The sequence below is a fragment of the Galeopterus variegatus genome, unplaced genomic scaffold, assembly GCF_000696425.1.
Source record: "Galeopterus variegatus unplaced genomic scaffold, G_variegatus-3.0.2 Scaffold2147, whole genome shotgun sequence".
Classification (NCBI taxonomy): domain Eukaryota; kingdom Metazoa; phylum Chordata; class Mammalia; order Dermoptera; family Cynocephalidae; genus Galeopterus; species Galeopterus variegatus.
The window spans coordinates 143,837-165,972 of record NW_007728258.1 but is presented as its reverse complement, the minus strand read 5'-3'; the positions used below and the strand labels follow the sequence as shown (position 1 = coordinate 165,972).

At 45.0% G+C, this 22,136-nt stretch overlaps 1 protein-coding gene across 3 annotated transcripts in view; it reads right to left on the bottom strand.

Annotated features, from left to right (window-relative positions):
* AGFG2 (ArfGAP with FG repeats 2) overlaps positions 1 to 20,062 on the bottom strand; it is a 26,663-nt gene extending 6,601 nt beyond the window's left edge. For 2 of the 3 annotated variants that reach the window (XM_008580697.1, XM_008580699.1), the window contains exons 1-7: positions 19,721 to 20,045; positions 7,325 to 7,418; positions 6,375 to 6,490; positions 5,082 to 5,235; positions 4,334 to 4,499; positions 3,531 to 3,656; positions 2,826 to 2,858 (exon numbers count right to left, since the gene is read on the bottom strand). In XM_008580697.1, the coding sequence (XP_008578919.1) occupies positions 2,826 to 2,858; positions 3,531 to 3,656; positions 4,334 to 4,499; positions 5,082 to 5,235; positions 6,375 to 6,490; positions 7,325 to 7,418; positions 19,721 to 19,941 (910 nt within the window). In that variant the 5' untranslated portion in view covers positions 19,942 to 20,045. Of the gene's footprint in view, positions 1 to 2,825; positions 2,859 to 3,530; positions 3,657 to 4,333; positions 4,500 to 5,081; positions 5,236 to 6,374; positions 6,491 to 7,324; positions 7,419 to 19,720 lie in introns of all 3 variants that reach the window. The other variant, XM_008580698.1, reaches the window with a different exon arrangement.
* Positions 20,063 to 22,136: the final 2,074 nt, after the last annotated feature.

Here is a 22,136-nt window from a genome sequence, read left to right as displayed (position 1 = left end):
ATCCTTTTTTTTTTTTTTTTTTTTTTTTTTAAAAGATGACCGGTAAGGGGATCTTAACCCTTGACTTGGTGTTGTCAGCACCACGCTCAGCCAGTGAGCGAACCGGCCATCCCGATATGGGATCCGAACCCGGGGCCTTGGTGTTATCAGCACCGCACTCTCCCGAGTGAGCCACGGGCCGGCCCTCTATTTATCCTTTTTAAGGGGCTCTTCCACATGCCAGACACTAAGCATACACGACCAGGGCTGTAACTTGGACAAGCTCAGAATCCGGCAGGGAAGAGAGTGCCTAGTGTTGACCTGCTGCCAGGTCCTGAAGACCAGCTTCGTCTCATGACTGTCAGTGCTTGCAGGACAGTGCTCTCCTTTGCCACCTCCCTCCCAAATGCCCAGGCCTTCTAGAGGAACAAGTTCTGGCTCTGAGCTTTCTCCTGTGCACTGTGCATATCTCTCTACATAGGATGTAAGGCAGGCTGGAAAGCCAGCAGGGGGGTGTTGATCTTCTACTGAGTCTCCAGGCCTCAGGCCTTTCCCCTTCCTGACTGACTCAGAATCTGTAGACTTTCTGAGCAAATCCAGCTCCCTCTCCTCAGATGGGTCAGATTCTTCAGTACTGCTCCTCCCTCAGTGAGGATCAGGCCTTCAACCCCACCATGCTGGGAAAAGTACTGCTCCTCCTGGGGCTGCAGGGCATGCTGTGCCTCCCTGTGGACACTAGGGGGCACAGCTGTCCCTAGTCCAGGTGGGGTCTGTCCCTACACAGACAACACTTTCTCACAGGAGGCTGATGCCACTAGGAATACCTGTGACAGATCTGGTTTGCTTTTCAAATGCTCCTTATCTGTACACATGCCTTATAGCAATTTCATGGGAAGCTGTCGTTTTAGAAACCTCCCCTCTCCATACTCCCCCTCAGAAATATAAAAATAAAACCAAGCTTGTCAGAAGAGACACCCACCTCTCAAGGTTCCTACTTCATACCCAAGATTTGTTCATGTCACACTCACAGAAACACCCTCATGATCGTGGTGTGGTGGGAAATGAATGGGGTCTGCCATTTATCAGCATTCAGTTTGGCCAAGTCACTGACCAAGCTGAGCCAGTTTCTTCAGCTGCCAAGTGGAGATCTTCCCTTCCTCACGGATATGCTATATGAAAGCACCTAGCAATGGCAGGATCCTCTTAAACACTGGCTGGCTTTGGGTTTGCCTGCAGACTGTGTGCTTTCTGAGATGACCGGATACTGGACAAAGGTTTCAAAGCCTGGGATGGCTGTGGGGCTGAGGTCTTCCTCCTCTCTGGGTCTGCCCCATAAGCTCTGTCTTTAAAAGCAATCCATTGTGCTAGGATTTGTGAATTTAAAAGCAATCCATTGTGCATTTCTGAAGGGTCCAATTTAAAACAGACTTATATAAGCTGTTTCACCTAGTGCTCTCATTCCCAGAACGCATCTCTCTTGCAAAACTGGATATTCCTGTACCAATTTACACTCCTGCCAACAGTGCACAAAAGGGTCCATTTCCCAACATAACAGTGGCCATTATCAATCTTCAAAATTTTTGCCAATATAATGTGCAAAATTATCTAATTCTAGTTTGCATTTCTCTGAGTAGTTAAGGATATTTTCATATTTTTTTCTGGGCTTTACCTGCTTGTATCTCTTGTCCATTATTCTATTCTTTCTTTTTTATTTATGAGAGTTTAAATTTATGGATATTAACTTTTCTCTGTTTTCCCTGTTGTATCTTCTGTTTCACGCCTTTAGACTTTGTTTAGGATATCTTTTATCATACATAACTTGACCTGTGCAATTTCTATTTGTTAGAATTTATGGAGATTTTGTTTCTTAATAAATGGTCAAATTATAAAAGGGTTATATTGCTTGAAAATAATATATATTCTGTCTGTTGGTTACAAAGTTCTACTTTTATTTATTAGATCAAACTTGTTAAATGGTTACTTAAATTGTCTACTTTCTTACTTGTCTACTTTATCTGTTAATCTTGTGAGAGTGTATTACAGTCTCCTACTCCATCGGTTTATTAAATTCTCATTGTGTCTAGTTTTCGCTTTATGAATGTCAAGGTTACAATTGTCAGGTACGGGCCCAGCCCATGGCTCACTTGGGAGAGTGCGGTACTGATAACACCAAGGCCATGGGTTTGGATCCCTGCATAGGGATGGCTGGTTTGCTTACTTGGGAGAGTGTGGTGCTGACAACACCAAGTTAAGGGTTAAGATCCCCTTACCGGTCATCTTTTAAAAAGAAAAAGAAAAAAAAAAACCTAATTGTCAGTTACTTTCAGTACATAATTGTGAGAACTTCTTTGTGAATTTTAACTTTTATCAATATAAAATGTCTTTTGTCCCCATTCAAAATAAATAAATAAATAAATAAATAAAAACAAAAGCAGCCAATCAGTTCACAGTGGCACAGTGGGAAGGCTGTGAGCACAGTGAGAGTCAAGAACTCTGGGCTCTGGTCTCAGCTCTGCCACTTTGTGGGCTGCACCACTGGGTAAATTGTTTAACTGCCTCATCTATAAAATGGCTACATTTAAAGATTCCTTCCAGACCTCAAAACTCTATGATCCAGGCCGGCCCGTGGCTCACTCGGGAGAGTGCGGTGCTGATAACACCAAGGCCACGGGTTCGGATCCCACATAGGGATGGCCGGTTCGCTCACTGGGTGAGCGTGGTGTTGACAACACCAAGTCAAGGGTTAAGATCCCCTTACCGGTCATCAAAAAAAAAAAAAAAAAAAAAAAAAAACCTCTATGATCCGAGGACCCTTGGTAGGCTGTGGGGTGGGAAGAATAACTTACCAAAGCTGTAACTTCCAGTTAGCATCCGACTGGCTGGCAGTTAGGGTGTAGAAGGGAAAGGGTGAGAGAAGGGAGAAAGAGAGAGTGTAAGTCACTGGCTTGTCCCCAGATGTCCGGCCTTCACAGCACTCCAGCTGCCCAAGTGTGCATCCAGGATGTTCAAAGGAAGAGGGGCAGCCCAAAGGCTATGAAGACTCAAGGTCTGGGAGCTTAGGGGAGGAACTGAATGCTTTAAGAAGGCCAGTTTCTAAACAACACAACACAGAGTTTACAGGCTTTTGCTCTTATAGTGATGGGTGTGGACTTCTGGAGACTACCCTGAACTTTGACCCAGCCCCTTGACATTTGTGGGCAGTATACCACATAATCAGAGCACGTCAGAGAAAAAGTCATGTCTGTCTCAATTTTTCCAGGACTCAGGTGTTCCATCTTCCCTGTCAGAAATCTCCTCGTGCATAACCTACACAGTTCTTGCCTGCAATTTTAGCCATTTTCCTTATGTGAAAAAAACCAAACATGGAACCCCTCTTCCTGACAAGAATGTGTCAGCCCACTCTCATCCCTTCGTGGAGCTGCTTCTCTTTGTGCTTTGTCTCCTTCGCATGGTTCTTTAGGTTGGTGGGGTATGAATGAAGGGTGATGTGTGTATGTGGACAACTGGATGCTGGTGGAAGAGAGAAAGAAAACCAGTGGGGCAGAATTTACCTGCGGGTGCTGGCTGGGCCTGGAATGGGGCTTGGCCAATGGGAGGGATGCTTCCAAATGCTGAAGAGCTGGGGCTACCAGCAAAGGCATCAAAGTTGGCAAAGCCCCCATGGGAAGGTGTCTGACCTATGGAGGAAAAATAAGAAAATGTACATGCATATCTAGATAATATAGCTTCTAATGCCAAAGGCCACTCTCACGGGACATCTGCCTTTCCATACGGTCCTTTTCAGAAGGAGATGGGGCCTGGCTATGAGAGCCAGACTCACTCAGGGGCATCCAGAGGCCTGCAAGTTCACTTCCTGCCATCTTTTATCCTTACTCCATGAAGCATTAACATTTTTTTCAGGGCCTAGTTTGGGGCAGAATCATGTGAAAAAAAAATTTTTTTTTGTAGGGTAGGGGAAGGGACTCAGAAAAGAAAAAGGGAAACTACCTCTTTGCTGAACTCTCTATTGACTATTGCTGAGTTTTGGGAAGAGGGCGGGGGATATGGAACACATGATAATCTCCCTCTTTCCATTTTAATAGAGAGAGAAAGTAACAAACAGGCTATTCCCATTGTTCTAAAAGGAAGTGCTAGGAGCCCCCAACTCATGTTTTATGGCCAAAGTCCCAAGCATAATCTCTGCTGTGCTTATTCAGCACCAACCCTCCCAGCCTTGCTGTTTCAGAATGACCATCATGTTTGTTCACGTGAAGAGATCTAGAGCCACGGGAAACTTGGTCACCCCAAGAGACTGCATTTCTTGTGCTACAGGTACATAGGATGTAGGGAGGTTCTCATCCCGAGTTCCACTTACTCCCAAAGGCTGGGAATGCAGCAAAAGCTGGTGCCATCTGGGGAGCAGCAAAGGGGTCTCCACCGATGTCAGCCAGCAGGTCGGTACTGGCTTTCTTGACAGAGGAGGGTGGGGGTGGCTGGGAGCTCCGGGCCTGTGGTGTCCGCACCTGAGACTGACTGACAGACTTGGGGAGAAAGAATTGCATATGGCACTTAGAATCCCAGACACAACCCAGACCCCTCCTGGCTCCTCCCAGATAGGCAAGCGGAGAGAGAAGGGAGCAAGTAACTGCCCTCTACTGAGAGGTTTCCTGGGCAGAAGTTGCCTCAGCCCTTCTCATTCCTCATGTCATCCTCTGCCTTCTCAGTACACCAGCTCCCAGAACCACACATTTTAGAGCACATCAGTCAAGGGAACCCTGAGATGTACAGAAATGGTGCCCAATAGTGCCCCTGGAGCTGTTAGCTCCCCATCTTTCCCAGGTATTGGAAGCAGTGTCCCGGCCCCTTCTGTTTCCTTAGAGAGAATGGCCAGGTTTAGAGTTGATATTCTGACTTCCCTAAATACCACTTCCTGCTGGGTTCTGTCTTCCAAAAGATACAAGGTCCAGAGGTGACAAAGGCAAGATATGGGTAAGAGAAGGGCTGAGAACCAACTCACAGCTCCTGTACCATTGTCTGCTAAGTTCAGGAGATTTGATCTAGGAAACTGATACCCCTATCTTCCAAATCTCAACATAAACGTGAAGGGCAGATATGAGAGTTACCTGGCTTGAGGTGGAGGCAGCAGCTGAGAGAGATGGCACAGGATCACCCAGAAGTGTCCGCAGGGGCTTCCCTTCTGGGATGGAGCCCTGCACAGGAGTGGAGGCACTGCCTTTGGTATAAGTGGGCCCCTTGACTTGGTCTGGGGGGACATACCTTTGAGAAAGAATATTTAGGCTGTAAAGAGAGGGGTAAAACCTTGGACCATGCTCAGCTCAGCTTAGGTGCTTGGGAAAACACAGGTTACAGGAATCAAGGTCCTTTCTCATTTTTTCTCTATTAACCTTTTTTTTTTTTTTTTTGAAGTAAAAGTAATTTAGCAACTTGGCAAAGTTCTGCCTACCTTGAACATCCCCTTGAGTGTCTGGATGCTTATTTTCTCTACAGGAATGTTTAGTTTGCCCAGGTTTGTGCCTACTTTTTCCCTCTTCCTTTTGACACTTCAAACCATCTGGGTTTCAGGTAAAAAACACATGCAATAATGCTGACAGACAGGTGATCCTATTTTCCAACTTCCTACTCAAAGTCCCCCTTTTTTATTTTCTGGGTGTTTCTTCAGATTCCTCCTCAGTCCCACTGAAAAGGTGTCTGCCACCTCATCTTCTAAATGTTCACAATCTATCTCTATATCCTGCAAGCTCCTGCTACTTCTGATAAAATCCCTTTCTACTACAGTGTATGCAGTCCCAACTATAGAAGTATCTTCTTAATCCTGAGGACATGACTAGGAGGGACTCCAAAATGTGATTTTATCCATGTCAATCCCCTTGCTCTCTGCTTTTTCTTCTCCACATATAGTTAACCCCCAGAATGCATACACCCCAAAGATCAAATAATAGGACATGACACCTGGACACAGAAAAGGCAAGAGAGAATGGAGATGCCGTTTTCTTCATCAGGAAAACAGAATACATTTAAATCAGGAAGCAACGAATTAAGAGTATAAAGGCACAGGACGTGCACTTCCACCCATCTCTCCCCATACACAAGATCAGCTGAGCTATAAAAACAAACTCCCACTCCCACAGGCCCACCTCCCCACTCTGATCAGTCTACTGTCTCCCCAAAAGAGGGGACATCAAATATGCAGGGTTAGTGACTGAGAACAAGTTGTCCTTTCATGAAGATGTAAGCAATCTGAAGTCAGAATTTAGCCTTAACTGAATCCGAGTGGAGCAAACTCAACCCGAGTCTAGCCTTTGTGAGAATCCCAAAGTCCCCTCTGGAAACAGGCCTATCAGACAAAGCATGTCTTGTCCACACGTCTTCACAGCAATCTCTTTCCTCCCCCTTACCATCTCTTCTTCTCGTATTTTTCCTGTAGAAACTCCTTCACCTTCTGAGGATCCCTGGAATCTGGTACTAAAGATGTCCGAGCATCAAACAGACCTAGCCAAATCTTCCTGCAAACCTAAAGGAATGGAGTTAGGTGACAGAGGAGTTGGAACAGAAAGCATGAAATATGAAAGATAGCACTTCTAATTTATTCATCAATAAATATTTATTGAGCATGGACATGGTCCTAGGACACACATGATCCCCTGTCCTCACAGAGTTTATTATCTAATGGGGACTCCATGCCTTAGATAAATAAAAATAAATTTATAATTATACACTGTGGTACATAATGTGGCCCTTGATGGCATCCTCTAAGCCAATTGCCTGTAAGCTAGGGCTACTGCTACCAGCAAGGGTGGCAACTTCCAATCAGCAGAATTAGCTGGAGAAGGGGTTTAACTCACTTTCAAGTATGTGACATGGACTTAAACCTGGGTTGTCAAGGCTCAAGTGAACAGAGCCAGGTCCAAGAGATCTCACTCAGAGGGGCTGGCCCAGGTAGTTCTGAATGCTCATCAATGTGGAGCTCCCACCATTTTCCCCCTGAGTGCCCAGGCGCCACCCCCTACAGAGATATTCTAGGCTGAACACCAAAACTGTTGGGATCTGAGCCTCCAGGCCAGCGGAGGCTTCTGGATGGACAGGCTCCACCTTTCCTCTCCAGAATGATGGAGATCACAATATGTTCCTGACTTTCTGGCATGGGGCCTAGAAAAGCCACAATTTGTAGTAACTTAGATTGTATAAATATACAAATATACATAAGACAAGAAATCTTACATACTAAAAAATTAAGAGAAACTCAACCAAAAAAGAAAACCGTAGGGTTTTCCTACAATGTTGAGGCAAAGCTCCAAGGGCAGATAGGAAACTACAGCCTTCTGACCATTCCATCAGTGGCACTCGCCTCATTTCCATGGGATTGCAGGAATACTACTTCAGGCTCAGTGAAAGTTGTCATGGAGATAGATTTGACACGATGAGGGGGGTTCAGTCCTCTCCTGTGGGAAATAGAAAGAAAAGTATAATGACTGTCATCAGCTTTTGTTTGTCTGAAAAATTCTTTATTTCACCTTTATTTTGGGGGGAATTTTTTCCTACTTTGCCAGGTTTTTTTTCCCCCTCTACACTTTAAAGATGTCATTCCATTGTCTTCTAGCTTTTATATTTTCTTTGGAAAAGTATTATCAATCTTATTATTTCTCTGTTGACTGTAACATATCTTACCTTCTATATGATTTTAAGATTTCCTACTATCTTTGGATTTTAGCTGTTCAACTTTGATGCATCTATGATGTTTTGTTTTGTTCGCTGGTTTGATTTGGCTGTTTATTGTTTTGTTATGTTTTGCTTTGCTTTGTTTTGTTTTATCCTGCTTGGGGTTCTCTGAAGTTCTTGATTCTATGGGTCATGGTCTTTCAAGAAAAATTCTTGGCTCTTATTTCTTTATGTATACCCTCTGCTCTCTTCTGGCACTACATTTACATGAATATTGGTGTTTTGATAGATCTCAAATATCTTTTATGTCCTATTCTTTTAAAAACTTTTAATTCTTTATTCTTTTATATTCTGCTTGAATATTTTCTAATGACCTGTCTTCAAGCTGGCTAATTTTATAACCTGTGTCCAGTCTGCTATTAAACCAATCCAATGAATTCGTAAAAAAAAAAAAAAGAAAGAAAGAGAAGTACAATGATGTTAGCACTGCAGATCTCTTTATGGGAGGAAGAGAAGGGAGGAAGGATAAAACAGCAGCACATAAACCAAGCTCAGATAGAACCCCTACCTGAAGCTACTTTCTATTTCCAGGAAGAAGGGAAACAAGACTATTTTGGAGGCTTCTAATGAGAGGCAGGGAAGAGAGAGTCAGGAATATATTGTGATCTCCATCATTCTGGAGAGGAAAGGCAGAATCTGCCCATCCAGAAGGCTTCTCTGGCCTGGCTCAGATCCCACCAGTTTCAGTGTTCAGCTTGCAGGCCAAGGGGATACTTCAGGAACTCAGATATGCGACACTCCTATTTCCTGTTTTATCATTGTTTTAGACCTGCGGCAAATCCCCAAGGTCCCAGAGCCCACGACAACACAAATCCCTCAAGCATGAGGGAAGACAAAAAATGAAAGCCCCATGACTATTCCTGATAACACTAACAAAGACAAGATTTGGTGACAAAAACCAGAGTCCTTAGGCTGGCTGCCCTCTTCTTGTCTACAAGGAAGGGTGGAGCGGTGGTAGGGATGGACAGGGTCCCTCTCTTTCAGGAAGGCATCTCTGGGGGAAAAATATTCCAGACTTTCTTGTTCTTAGATCTTTCAATAAAGCAGGAAGTAGTAGTTCAACCATGAGATATGAGACTGGCATGGGCTGGAAATATATATCCTGTAGCAATGCTTTTGTGCCTGCTCTGTGTGTTCTGTTAACTCCCTGTGAGTCCAGTTCTGCCTACAGAATCCCTGTGGAGATTACAGCAGAAAAGAAGGTTTCCTTGCCCCACTCAGCTGGTCTAGGGATGTTCTTTCTTTTCCTTCTTTTTTTAAAAAATTTTTTATTGAATCATAATTGATTATACATATTTTGGGGGTTCAATGTTGACATGTTGATCAAATCAATATTACTAGCATATATATTGTCACAAATTGTAATTACTCCTTATGCCCCTTGTCCAATCTCTCCCATCCCCCTGTCCCTCCCCTGCTCTAATTACCCTAGATTACTTCTCTCCTTCTGAAAGAGTAATGGTTACTCTGTCGATTTGTTTCCTAGATGATCTGTTCAATGCTGAGAGGTGTGTTCAGGTCCCCCAATACAATCATAAAGCAGACACTTCTGTAACTCTGGAATGAATTTTGTGGAGAGAGATATCTTCTTTTCTTTGGTCTCTGCTAGTGACTCTCTTGTGTCAATGCACTCCAGTGGCTGGCAGACCATCTGCGTGGTGGTTGTGGCGTCTAGCCACGTTTGCAGCAGCCATGGTTATTGTGGTGGCTGTGGTGGGCTACCCACATGGAGGTGATGTTTTTGGCATGCTCCTTGCTGCTGGCCGTGTGCTTGATTGTGGAAGGTGGGTCTGGTCCCGGGCTCCAAGCCTCAGTTCACTGGGTGGGCCCCAAAGCACTGGAGGTGTGCCTGGTAGTGGGGGGGGTCTGGTCCCCACTCCATACCTCATGTCCCTGGGTGGGCCCCAAGGCACTGGCAGTGTGCCTGGGCCTGAACTAATTTTTTGTCTTTTGTTACTTCTAAAATGAGGGAACTTCCTGTGGGGACCAGTACTTTAGCTGTGTGGTTTAGCTAAATTGCTGCTTTGCTGCTGATTCCCTAAGGAAGGCTTTTTGTGCAGCTCAGGTTTTTTTTTTTAAAAGATGACCGGTAAGGGGATCTCAACCCTTGGCTTGGTGTTGTCAGCACCACGCTCAGCCAGTGAGCAAACCGGCCATCCCTATATAGGATCCGAACCCGTGGCCTTGGTGTTATCAGCACCGCACTCTACCGAGTGAGCCACAGGCCGGCCCTGCAGCTCAGGTTTTTATGGTTGACTTTATAGGTACCTCTGGCTCTCTAGAGACTCAGTGCACCTAGGTTGTGTAGAACTCTGATCTGGGCCTGAGTCTTTTCATCAAACTGCTGCACCCCATGCAATTCTATATTCCTGACCAGTCTCCTCTGAGTGGTCCTTCACTGACTGGAGTGCCAATCAGCTGTCCTTGCTGTGCCCCAGTGTTCCCCTGGTGGGCCTGTGTCCCCCACTGCCAGTGCTGCAAACACTTCCCATGGGATGGGCCATGCACCAATCCTTTGCGGTGACTCACCAGCCTCTGAGTGGCTCATTTTTTTCAGTTGTTGTGGCTCCTTGCTCCTATGTGGGTCCTTGGGAACCCTATTAGTGGTCTTGCTGGCCTGGGGGCTACTAAGGACCTCTTTTCCCTTGCTGCCTCCAAGCATCTGCAGGGCACAGCTGCAGCTTTTGCTGGCTCCTGTTCCATGTGCTCAGCAGCTCCAGCCTTATAGCGGCCATGGCATGAAATGGTCGGAGCAGTTTTTTCTTTCTCTCATCATGGCTTCTCCTGCCTTCATGCACTCCGTAGGTCTCTCCTCCTCTTCCCCTGAGCTCTAGCGGCCCCAGCTTGGCTGTTGTTGCTTTTTTGTAAATTGGTTGATGTGTGGGAGAGAGTGACGCTGGGGACTGTCTATTCCACCATCTTGACTGGAAGCTCAGTCTCAGGGTGTTGTAACAGGGGAAGCTTGGGGCTAAGGCAGGCATGGCTTCCTAGGTTCCTCTTTCCTTACATCTTAAGTTTTCCTCTGTTCTAGACCTACTGCCCTCATCAGATTAAAACAAAACTAGCTAAACCAAAACAAATAAACTAGATCTTGAGACCAGGAGTGAAAGACCACAGACATATGCAAGAAAGACAGTCTCAGCTGATGGGGTCTCTTTAGACTTTTACTGTCATCTGAAAAAAAGGGCAAACTTAGATGTTAAAATAAAAGTATATCTAGAATAGGGTCCTGGCTGATGTCATCAGGGAAGCAAAGGGAAAAGAAAGTGACAACAAAATTTGCAAAATGGAAATCCTAAACATGCATAAAGAAGGTGGGGAAAACCTTCACATTCATACTCACAGGTACACACATGGAATAAAAATGCTCCTACCAAGTCTGGAAGAATGGCAGTGTACCTGTTAGTGCAAGTGCAGGCGGTGGGGCAGGGAGCGGGTGGGGGGATAGATGACACAGTATGGAGTGAACAGTCAAGTGCAGCTGCCCTTTTGGATGATAAATTACTCATTATGGGAATCCAACAAAGGATAGGACACTGGAAACTAAAGTTGAAGTCGTTTCTCAGCAATTCTGCTGCTAGACTTTTAAGTAAAGGGTCTAAAAATACCCTTATACAAGACAAGCAACAGCAAAGAGGACTGATGCCCCAAGGAAAGATAAGCGCAGGAAAAACCAAAAGCAAGGCTTTGTTACTATATATCTAACAAAAGTTCTTAAACTTGATCTGCCCTGAAGATTCTCTTTTGATCACATTTCAGACAGTCCAGTTTCCTCTCCTGAAGCCTCTCTTGCTAATGGCTTGGTTTTGTTTTTAATTCTAGCCAGCCTGCTTTTATACCCTTTCCCTTGCTTTTTCTCACCTTAACCACGAAGCCCTTCCCCCTCAGAATGCCAGGCCTTTCTGAAGTCTAACCAGAGCAGACCTCACTGTCCCTGTGACCTCGGTACTCCCCTTTACCTCCTACTAACAAATATTTACTTTGCCAAAATACAAGGCACTGTGGTAGGCACTTTGGAGGCTACAAAAATTATAAGATCTAGTCTTCAGTCACCAGGAGCTTACAAGAAGGACCCAGGAAGCATGGACAAAGGTACTTCTCAATGCAGTAGGGTGGCATTCAGTCAGGCACTGACGGATCAGGGGGAATGTGATTCCAGGATGCAGCAGTGGGGGAAGAGAAATGCTCACAGGAAAAATAAAACGTATTGTTTACACTAAAAATACAGATTCTAAGCCTATCACAAAAGGTCATTGACATTTCCTGAAAGGACAACCAGGAACTGTTAGCAAAATGCAAACAGGGAGGTGTGCTTTCTTGTTAGGGAGAGAAGGAGGGATCTAGCAGGCATCAATCAAGAGGAGATACTTAGAACAACAGAACTTCTTTTTTTTTTTTTTTTAAAAGATGACCGGTAAGGGGATCTTAACCCTTAACTTGATCTTAACCCTTAACTTGATCTTAACCCTTAACTTGGTGTTGTCAGCCCCACCCTCCCCCAGTGAGCGAACCGGCCATCCCTATATGGGATCCGAACCCATGGCCTTGGTGTTATCAGCACCGCACTCTACCGAGTGAGCCTCAGGCCGGCCCACAACAGAACTTCTTTTTTTTTTTTTTTAAAAGATGACCGGTAAGGGGATCTTACCCCTTAACTTGGGGTTGTCAGCACCACATCAGCACCATGCTCACCCAGTGAGCAAACCGGCCATCCCTATATGGGATCCGAACCCATGGCCTTGGTGTTATCAGCACCGCACTCTACCGAGTGAGCCACAGGCCGGCCCACAACAGAACTTCTTATGGCTGAGTTTGGATTGGAGGGTTTTGGGAGGGGGGAGGAGTGATGGGATGAAGGAAAGGGAAAGAAAATAAGAAGTGATTTAGGTGCTTTGGGCCAAATGAATCTGACCGAACAGGATGTGTCCACAGCGCAGTACAAAAAGCATTGCTCTGACCTTGATGTCTGTAGATGGGATTATGTATAACCAGAGGCACATTTTGGGGCAGGGAGAATTCTCTACTGTTGAGGGGTTAGAAATCTTGATTCTCATTTTATTTTAGAATAGGGTTTTCAGGTATGCATGCATAGGGCAAAAGCCCTTGGGTAGGGGGCCACAACACAAAGACAGTGTGGCAAAAGCCCATCTAATCAACTGTAACCACTGTTTAGGTATGGGATTGTGTACTTTAATGTTTTTAGAGATAACAGGTGGTTGTCATAACAATCCTGTCAAGAGATTTTAAGAATTGCTGAAGGGGCCGGCCTGTGGCTCACTCGGGAGAGTGCGGTGCTGATAACACCAAGGCCACGGGTTTGGATCCCATATAGGGATGGCCGGTTTGCTCACTGGGTGAGCATGGTGCTGACAACACCAAGTCAAGGGTTAAGATCCCCTTACCGGTCATCTTTAAAAAAAAAAAAAGAATTGCTGAAGGGAAAGTTGTGGAAAAAATGTTTGCTAAGAGTAAGTTGTCTGTTGGGGGAAACTTTAGAGATAACTGTATTTAGATTTTTTCATAAGAATGTAATTTTTGCTTAAGGAGAGTTTATACTTTAGATAATGAGCCAGTTTGACCAACTTAGCTTTTCACTAATTGAATACTTAGCCGCAGATAACTTTTGTAACTCTGCCCATGTCCTTGTGTCCTTTACTAATGACTAAATCCACTGAATTTTCTTGTGAAACTTCCTTGTCTTTACAATAAAAGACAGAAGCTAACTTTGAATGGCTGCTGTACCCCAGTTTTCTCCTCCTAACAGAGGAGTTGCTGGGATGCAGACCCTACGGGCTTCTCAATGCATTCATGGTGCTTTGAGTAATCCTTTTTGCATCTGTTACACAGAGAGAAGTGTAACATTCTACAAGGCTACACTCTGCGGCCCAGGAAGAGGGCCTAGTTACATGACCTATGAGTCATAGTATTTCTTTCTTTCTTTCTGATGGTGGGCCAGTAAGGGGATTAGAACTCTTTGACCTTGATGTTATAACACCATGCTCTAACCAACAGAGCCAAACAGCCAGCCCTCTTTCTGAATCATAGAGAGGCCATTGCTGGCTGAGAGAAGTAACTTAGAAGCAAGAACTCCTCTCTTCCCAGTAGCTGCAATCAAATGGTCCAGTTGTGTTGCACTTTATTGGGTATGTAGCAGGGTCATGCAATTGGCCTGGAATTAAACACACCCAACTCTCCAGGTTGCAGCCAGTCTCCTCAACAGAACTCTCAGGTTCTTCGCAAAAGAAGAGCTAGAAAGAGGCTTCAGTTACTACAGCAAGTCCATTCTGTTATCTCTAACCAGGCATTGGAGAAATACAGATAAATTTATTTGACAGAATAGGGCAAGTTTTTTCAATGGAAAGCAAGTACATTACTAGTACTCAATCCTCCAGCCAGACTTGTCTTTATCTACTTCTGTTTCTTTATTAAAGGGTACCTAAACGGGGCCTGGCTAGTTAGCTCAGTCAATTAGAACGCGGTGTTGTAACACCAAGGTCAAGGGTCTCTGTATAGGCAGGCCAACCACCCACCCCACAAAAATGGGGCACCTAACCAGCATTTGAAGTACTCTGAATTATTCAGCAAGTAAAGCCATTTGTACGTGTTGATGCTAAAGTCTGCCCAATTCTCTTTCTTTTTCCTTCTCTCCCTCCTCTCCTTTGATTTTATTAAGCATACTAGTATTTCCCCAAATACCACACCTTTTGTTTTTCTGTGGTCATTAACCTCAAGCTGGCCCAAATTCTGCTTCTATTTTGCTTCATAAAAGCAGCAAATCTGCTCAGCTGCTCAGATAAGAAGGTTCTGGCTAGATCAACAATGGAGGAAAACCAGTTCCACCCAGCACCCAAGTTCTTTTATCTGTGCCAAATTTGGACTTGGGAACTCCTTGCCTCTGAATATTGATGTTCAAATTCATAAACTCCAGATTGTTTCTTTGCTCCTGGGATTCCACTCCTCTGCCGCTGAGCTGCTAAACCAGTCTAGCTCTTATCTTGGACCCAAAAATCACCAAGAGTCTCTAGTAGGGATTTCCAATAGTTCTTAATAGAAAGGCTCTCCTATTACCCTGCTCCAGGGTTCATTTTATTAATTTTAGGAACCTCTTCCTAATCTAAATTCTTCTTCAGTAGCAATGATAAACGGCTGTGTTCTACCTCAGTAGCAATGATAAACGGCTGTCCTCTTGTACAGAACCAGGTAGAGTCCTGATAACATTACTAGCTGCCCTCTTCAGGCTCAATCTCAATCCAATTTTACATTTTTCCTCCCCTCCCCCCTCCTTCCCATCTCTTTGGTAATTTATTACTTCCTTAGGGAATTTTCAAGTGGTTCATGGGCTCCTTATGATAAAGTGCATAAATCTGTAATTTAGTGAGACTATGTCCACCTCTGCCTAGCAGAGGTGAATATGAAAGATGAGGTGGGAGAAGAGCAAGGGATGAGACTAAAATAGGGGCAAGGTACAAGTGTACCTCCCCAACCCAGACAGATGGAAAAGTACTGAATTATTCAACGATATACTGTGGATGGGATGTAGACCCTTTGGGCTTCTCAATGCATTCATGGTGCTTTGAGTAATCCTTTTTTCGTCTCTGTTACACAGTGGGAAGTGTAACAATATACTATACCTTTCCTTGTATGGAGATAAAAATGGTTCAACTAGAAACCACTGCTAGCAAGCCAGAAAGGGAAACTAAGGCACATGGAGGGTGGAATCTTGTCACAAATAAAGAGCTGTCAAGCACATCTCTTGGCACCCAGCCCAGCACTCTGCCCACCTTAATCCTGACTCACACTATCAGAGTAAGGTTGGGCAGAAGTAGAAGAGACAAGGATCCATTACCAAGACCTGAAAAAGGATAGATTAAAGGATGAACCCAAACAGCCAGGTCAGGGAAGCATGTCATACTTTGCTGAAAAAACTGGGTGTCAAAGTTAGTGCCCATCCCTGATGTCAATGAGATTTCAGGCCTCAATGTCCATTTTCTTTTGAAAGAACAGTGTTTTTTCCACAGAGGCACTGAAGCAAACCAGAAGAAAGAACACTGAAGGCACTGCTTTGCAAATAGACACTTTTTAGTGGCAATTTTTACCCCATCTTAAGCTTCAAGTGGCTGATTTATCCTCTAGTAGAAGAGTTAGAAATTTAAGTAAACAAATAAGCATATATATATATATTGGGGAAATTAAAAGGATCCATATCTAGGTTGAGGAAATTAGGTACTGGAAGAAAACCAAATGAATAAAACTAGGTCAAATGTGGGAACTGCAATTATGGTAGTTTGTATGTAAATTTAGAAACAGCAGAAACTAGCAGCCTTTCTTAGGCCCTCATGCCAACGCTGTAGGTTTAGGCTATAGCTGAAAAAATATTTCTCACTAAGAAAGAGAGAGAGAATGAGCTCATACATGCAGGGATGGAGGCGTAGTCATACCCACCCACCAATATTAAAATGTGAATTTTTCTTCAGATCTTAGGAAATTCAATTTTGGGGCCAGCCCGTGGCTCACTTCGGAGAGCATGGTGCTGATACCACCAAGGCCACTAGTTCTGATTCCTATATAGGGATGGCCGGTTAGCTCACTTAGGAGAAATTGGTGCTGACAACACCAAGTCAAGGGTTAAGATCCCCTTACCGGTCATCTTAAAAAAAAAAAAAAAATTCAACTTTGGCTGAAACAGTCAACTTTGCTAAATCAGCCAAACCAGCCAGCTGGGAACTCTAGTAATTCTGCTCACTGCCTCCAGAAGGCTCTATCCCCCTGAGAGGGAGAGAGATTTGTAACACAGTCAACAGAAAACTGGCCTTTAAAATAAAGCCAATCCTGCTGTCTCCTTTCTCTGTCTACGGTGCTAAGTAGGGTATTTCAATTTCCCCCCTCAATATTCTCTTCATTTTCATAGAATATTTCTTCTCTTTGCATTGTATCTCAGTATGAGCTCCCATCACTCTCTAACCATACTGAGCTTTACTTTATTTCATAGCACTTATCACTACCTACAGTTATATACAGAATGATTTATTTATAGTCTATGGCCTCCACTAGGATGTAAGCTACATGAAGATGGGAATGTCTGGGGCTTGATAGGCACTCAATGTTTGTTGACTCACTGAATGAATGTGTAGGCTGGACCTACCCTAACTTTCACTTCCCACCTAATTTATGGGCAACCAACCACATGGAGTTAAGATGCTAACTGGTCTCTGTGCCACCATGCAGCCATGCCTCTCCCTTGCCTGCAGGACTTTGCATGCCCTCTCCTCACTCTGCAGCCAGTAAAAAGTGTCCCTTGCCTCACACATTCTGCCTGTGGCTCACCTGCCAGGTCCCTGCTCTTCCCACAGTACCTCAAAGGGGGACCCCTTTAAAAGGTTTATATGCCTTGCCCTAGTCCATGCTAACTAGAATTTCAATTAGCACATGAGAAGTAATGCCAAAATCCAGGCAGTCACAGCCAGGGAAACTCCAACTTTCTTGTTGAGTTTCTCCTGATATTTCTCTCTTTAACAATCTCAGTGTGTCTTTGGTTCAGCTTTATTTACTGGCCCAGCCTCCTGATCCTTCACTCTACTCTCATATCCTGCTATCACAGGGTTGGCCTAGCTTCTCACTTTCCAGCCACCAAAATACGCTCCCTAAAGTCTACCACTTCAAGAATCACTCTTAGTGATTCTTTTAATGCTTTACCAAAATATTAAAGCAAAAATGTCCTTTCTAGAATTTCTTGAATCTAAAAAGGGCTGGTAGATTATTTTTACTTGGTCCCATGGGAACTTAAAGTTCCTAAGGAGCTAATCCCCCACCGTTTGAAGTACATGCACCCTGGACAGATCCAGGCCTCTTGGGGTACTTCTCTATTAAACTAAGTAATTAATCCTTAGGCCATACTGTGGCTCACTCGGGATAACACCAAGGCCACGGGTTCGGATCCCATATAGGGAGGGCCGGTTTGCTCACTGGGTGAGCGTGGTGCTGACAACACCAAGTCAAGGGTTAAGATCCCCTTACCGGTCATCTTTAAAAAAAAAAAAAAAAATCCTTAGGCCATAGCCATCTCCATCCAGTGTATGACCACATCACAAGTGTCTGACTTTTCATTAATGAGATTAATAATAGGACCACAGGGAAAAGTGGTAAGGTTCTGCACATTGTGCAATGATGTTTAAGGAGTTAACTTTTCCAGCAAAAGAAACGAGGTTTTTAATGTGTCCCAGATCCCTTGGCCTTCCTTCTGTCCTGATTGAGGGATTTCATTATAGAAGAGAAATGTTATCTGTGGGATACTTTAAACCAAGATCTAGAAAATAATGATAACTATGTCAGCACTTCCCATTTACTCAGTTTTATGTTTCAAGCCATCACCACTAACCGTGGGAATGAACTAACACTCTTTCCTAACATTTTCCTCCTAGGACCTAGCTCTGATATATCAATTTTATCCCCCTGCTTCCCTTTATTTCTCTCCAGACTCTATAATCAGATTTCCCTTTTCATAACAGGATCTTTAGGAATCTGCTCTTTCTCTTTCTACTTTACCCTATACCAAACTTTGCTTCTTCTCTCCTTTGAGTATTTGTCCTGGTCTCAAGTCTCTACCTTCTTGCTTCATTTGAATCTCTATCTCAACTTATGACACATTCCTGTTAGGGTTCTAAATCACTGTCCCAAGGGCCACAATGGCTTTTACTTAGACCAAAGTCAAGTTCATTCTCACAACACACAAGTGAGGTTGATAAAACAGAAGTTGGGCAAAAACTGAGAAGTAATTCCAAATTGTATCGTAGGAGACCTGTATCCTCATTTCTGGTCTGCCATGATCATAACTAATATCAAAGAACAAATGCTGAAAGCAACCGTCACATGGCACTGGATAAGTTACTAAACCTCTCTTTGCTTCTGTTCTCCCATCTGTCATGCAAGAACAATACTGCTCACTCCTTGGATCTTAAAGGCATAAGAACAAGGAAAGCTTTCCTTGTTAAAAACAAAACAAAACAAAAACAACAGTGTATTAAAATAATATTAAAACCTAGTCAAAATAAATTCCTCGACAAACTTATAAAAAAACAGAGATCCAGGCCTGATATCAGATGTTAATCATGCATCTAACCAAATAATTCCCTAAGGCGGGGAAGGGAACCCTACTATATAATCAGAGTTTGGCTAGAACTATGGCTCTAAATTGGCTCCAGCATGACCAAATACAGTGCCAGTGCCAAGGGTAGCACTGCAGATTATAAAACAAAGCCTGTCACCTCCTCCCCACTCCTTCCAAATCTAGAGTTTACCTGATGCCACCACCAGCATCAAGGAGCTTAAAGGTGTAAAGGATTATACTTAAGGACGGCTCACTCAGATCCCCAAACCTTTGGAAAAGTTAAGCTCTCTACCAGGGTAACATCGGATTTTGTAAGAAATCCGTCCTCTAGATAGCATTCCAAAGCCCTGCAAGATTAAGATGTACACCTGAAACCTGAACCATGGCTCCTTATCTGCCACTGTCTCTAGGTTGTCAATCTGGGTTAATTTACCTATATTCAACTGGCTTCTGCATCTCACACTCCAGGAGGGACACAAGCCAGAAGAAAGGTACTCCTTCATCTTGAGGCCAGCTTTGCGTACCTCTTTCCTTTTCGCCTTCCACCTACATGACGTTCCCTTCGAAGGTATATATCATTTTCTGGCCCTTTAAATCCCTACCCCCCACCTCCACCGCACCCCGAGTTTCCTTCCGTTCTCCACACTTTCTCCCTCCCCGGTTGCAGTTCGCCTCGCCTCCTTCAGGGAGTTTCTCCACTCCTCTCTGGGTGTCCTTCTCACCCCCCACCCTTCCCTCCGCAACGCGACTCCAGCCTCGCCTTCTCTCCCCTTCCCTTCCCCACGACACCTCTGCGGCAGACGACCCTCTCACCACTGCCGGCGCGTCTCCAGGCCTCCCCGCCCGCCCCGGTCCCCGCGGTCCCCCAGGCCGACTCTCAGTCCCTCCTTCCTGGTCCTCCGCCCGCGCCGGTCCACTCACAGGAGGCCGGAGCAGGTGGTGCAGACGAAGCTGCCCACGGTGATATCCACGTAGGTGACCCCCCGCTGAGCGCACTCGAAGCAGTGGCGGTTCCCGGCCTGGCTGCAGCCGCCCAGCTCTCGCACCCGGCGGCACCACACCTCCGAGGCCGCCTCCGCCTCCGCCTTCCCCCCGCCGACCCCGCCACCCAGGCCTGGGCCCTTCTTCGCCGCCATCACCATTGCTGCCCACTCCCTCCCCGCAAGTCAGGAATTGCCCCTTCAACCACTGCTGCCTTCCACCGCCTCCGCCGCCTCCGCACACCCGGCTTTCCTGACAGCAGCTCGAGAGCCGGCGGCGTCCGCGCGAGACTCCGCCACCTTTCCCCTCCCCTCGCCTGTCCTGCGCACTGATTGGCTAGTCTTCTCCCACCTCTCACTCTGATTGGCCCGGCCTGGGACGGCCTCCGGTTGCTGGAGCCGCAAACGCCACGCCCTACAGCCTTAAGGCCTCAGGCTTCTTCCATTGGCGGGCGGAGACCACGGCAGCGAGAACTGTGCTTGCCCTCTCCTTGTCCCCGCCCCCTCTCGCCACTGTCTCCACTGCGGCCCGCCTCCGAGTTGCGATTGGTGAATCTTCAGCATTCTGGCTCCGACGCTAGCTCTGATTGGCTGTCAAGGCTGCAAAGTTAGCGCGCGAGACAGAGGAGATGTCCCGCGCTTGCGCAGCTCTCGTCCTCCCGACTGAAGTCGATAATTCCCGCCAAATTTCAAAAGCCCACTCTGGACTGTTCAGAGTGGCACGCAAAGCACAGGAGAAGTGGCCATATGAGGGGCTGAGGAGGAAGAGGAAAGAAGAGAGCTCTCAGGGGAAGAGAGGGAGAAGGAAAGGGAGTGCTTTATAAATGCTCTTTCATTTACTCCTACCCTATGGCTAAGTAGAATCCCCATTTTACACCGTCTTAGGTTAAAAAACTTGCCGTAGATACACGACTGGTACATGGCCCAGTCAGGATTGGAATCTGGGTCTTCTGACTTTAGAAACCCTGCTTTTAACCACCCCTCTAGGTGGAATAGTATTTGATTATTCATTTGATACTTAGTGAGTGTCTGCTAGGTTTGAGGCACCTTCTAGACACTGGGAATACAGCAGTGAACAAATTCTTATCTGTGGAGCTTACATTCTAGTGGGGTAAGAAAACAATAACCAAATTAAATAAACAATCATCAGTTAGTGATAAATTCTATGCAGAGGATTAAAATAAGGTCTTGGAAAAGAGTGAGTTGGGTAGATTGGGTCGGTCAGCGGAACCATCTCTAAAACAGTGACATTTAAGCTGAGACCTGAATAACAAGAAGGAGTCAGTCATGACGAGTTCTGAGGAGGAGCATCCCAGGCAGAGGGAAAAGCATGTGCAGAAGCCCTAAAGGAAGAAGAAGCTTGGTGTGTTGGAGCAGCAAAAAGGAAAGCCGAAGTGATTGGAGTGTGGTGAGTAAGGAGAGAGTATACTGGGGATTATATTGGAGTGGGACGAGGTCATGTAGACCTTCAAGACTTTGGTAAGGAGTTTGTATTTTAAGTGTGATGGGAAAGTACATTAGTTAGAATTAAGTCCCATTATAATGGAAAACCCCAGACTACATCAGGGACCCAGGCTGCTTCTATCTCGTTGCCACATAGTGCATTACGCACTCCCAAATTCACCTTATGATCTAGTCCAGCTTCAGCCATCATGCCTGTTACAGCAGTAGGAAGAGCCTGCTCTTTTATTTACTTTTAAAGTAATATTATGTATTTTTAGATTGTAATATACATTTTAAAAATATGTAACAACATTTTGGGGGAATAAATAAGAAGGTAACACATGGTAGGACAAATGTACATCTCTATTCCTGCCTCCTGGGAACAGCAGGTTTTTTGTTTTTTTTTTTTAATATTCTAAGATGTTGTTGCAGGGTTGGGAGTCGGGGTGTGGGGCTGGCCCTTGGCTCCTGTCTCAGGACCTCGGGCGAGCCTACTCTTTTAAAAAAAAGAAACTGCACACAACTTCACTGGCTCTCATCTCACTGGCCAGAACTTAGTCACATGACCACGCCTAAGTGCAAGGAGGGACCTGGAAAATGTATTCTTTTTTTTGGCCTTCCATGTGCTCACCTAAACTTCAGAGGTGTGGAGGATATTGACATTAATGAGATAGAAATAAAACACATGTATTTCATAGGGCCGAAGCCTATAGCATAGAAAGACCAAAGTCCTTAGTTTAGCCTGTAGTGTAGAAGGACCAAAGTCCTCTAGTTTAGAAGGACCAAAGTCCTTAGTTTAAGCCAAAGCCTATAGCTTAGAAGGATCAAAGTCCTGTAGCTTACGAGGCCATAAGCCCAACCCTTTAGGAAAACATGTAGAAATTCTAAGGTTAGAAAAGACCAGAAAACTTTCA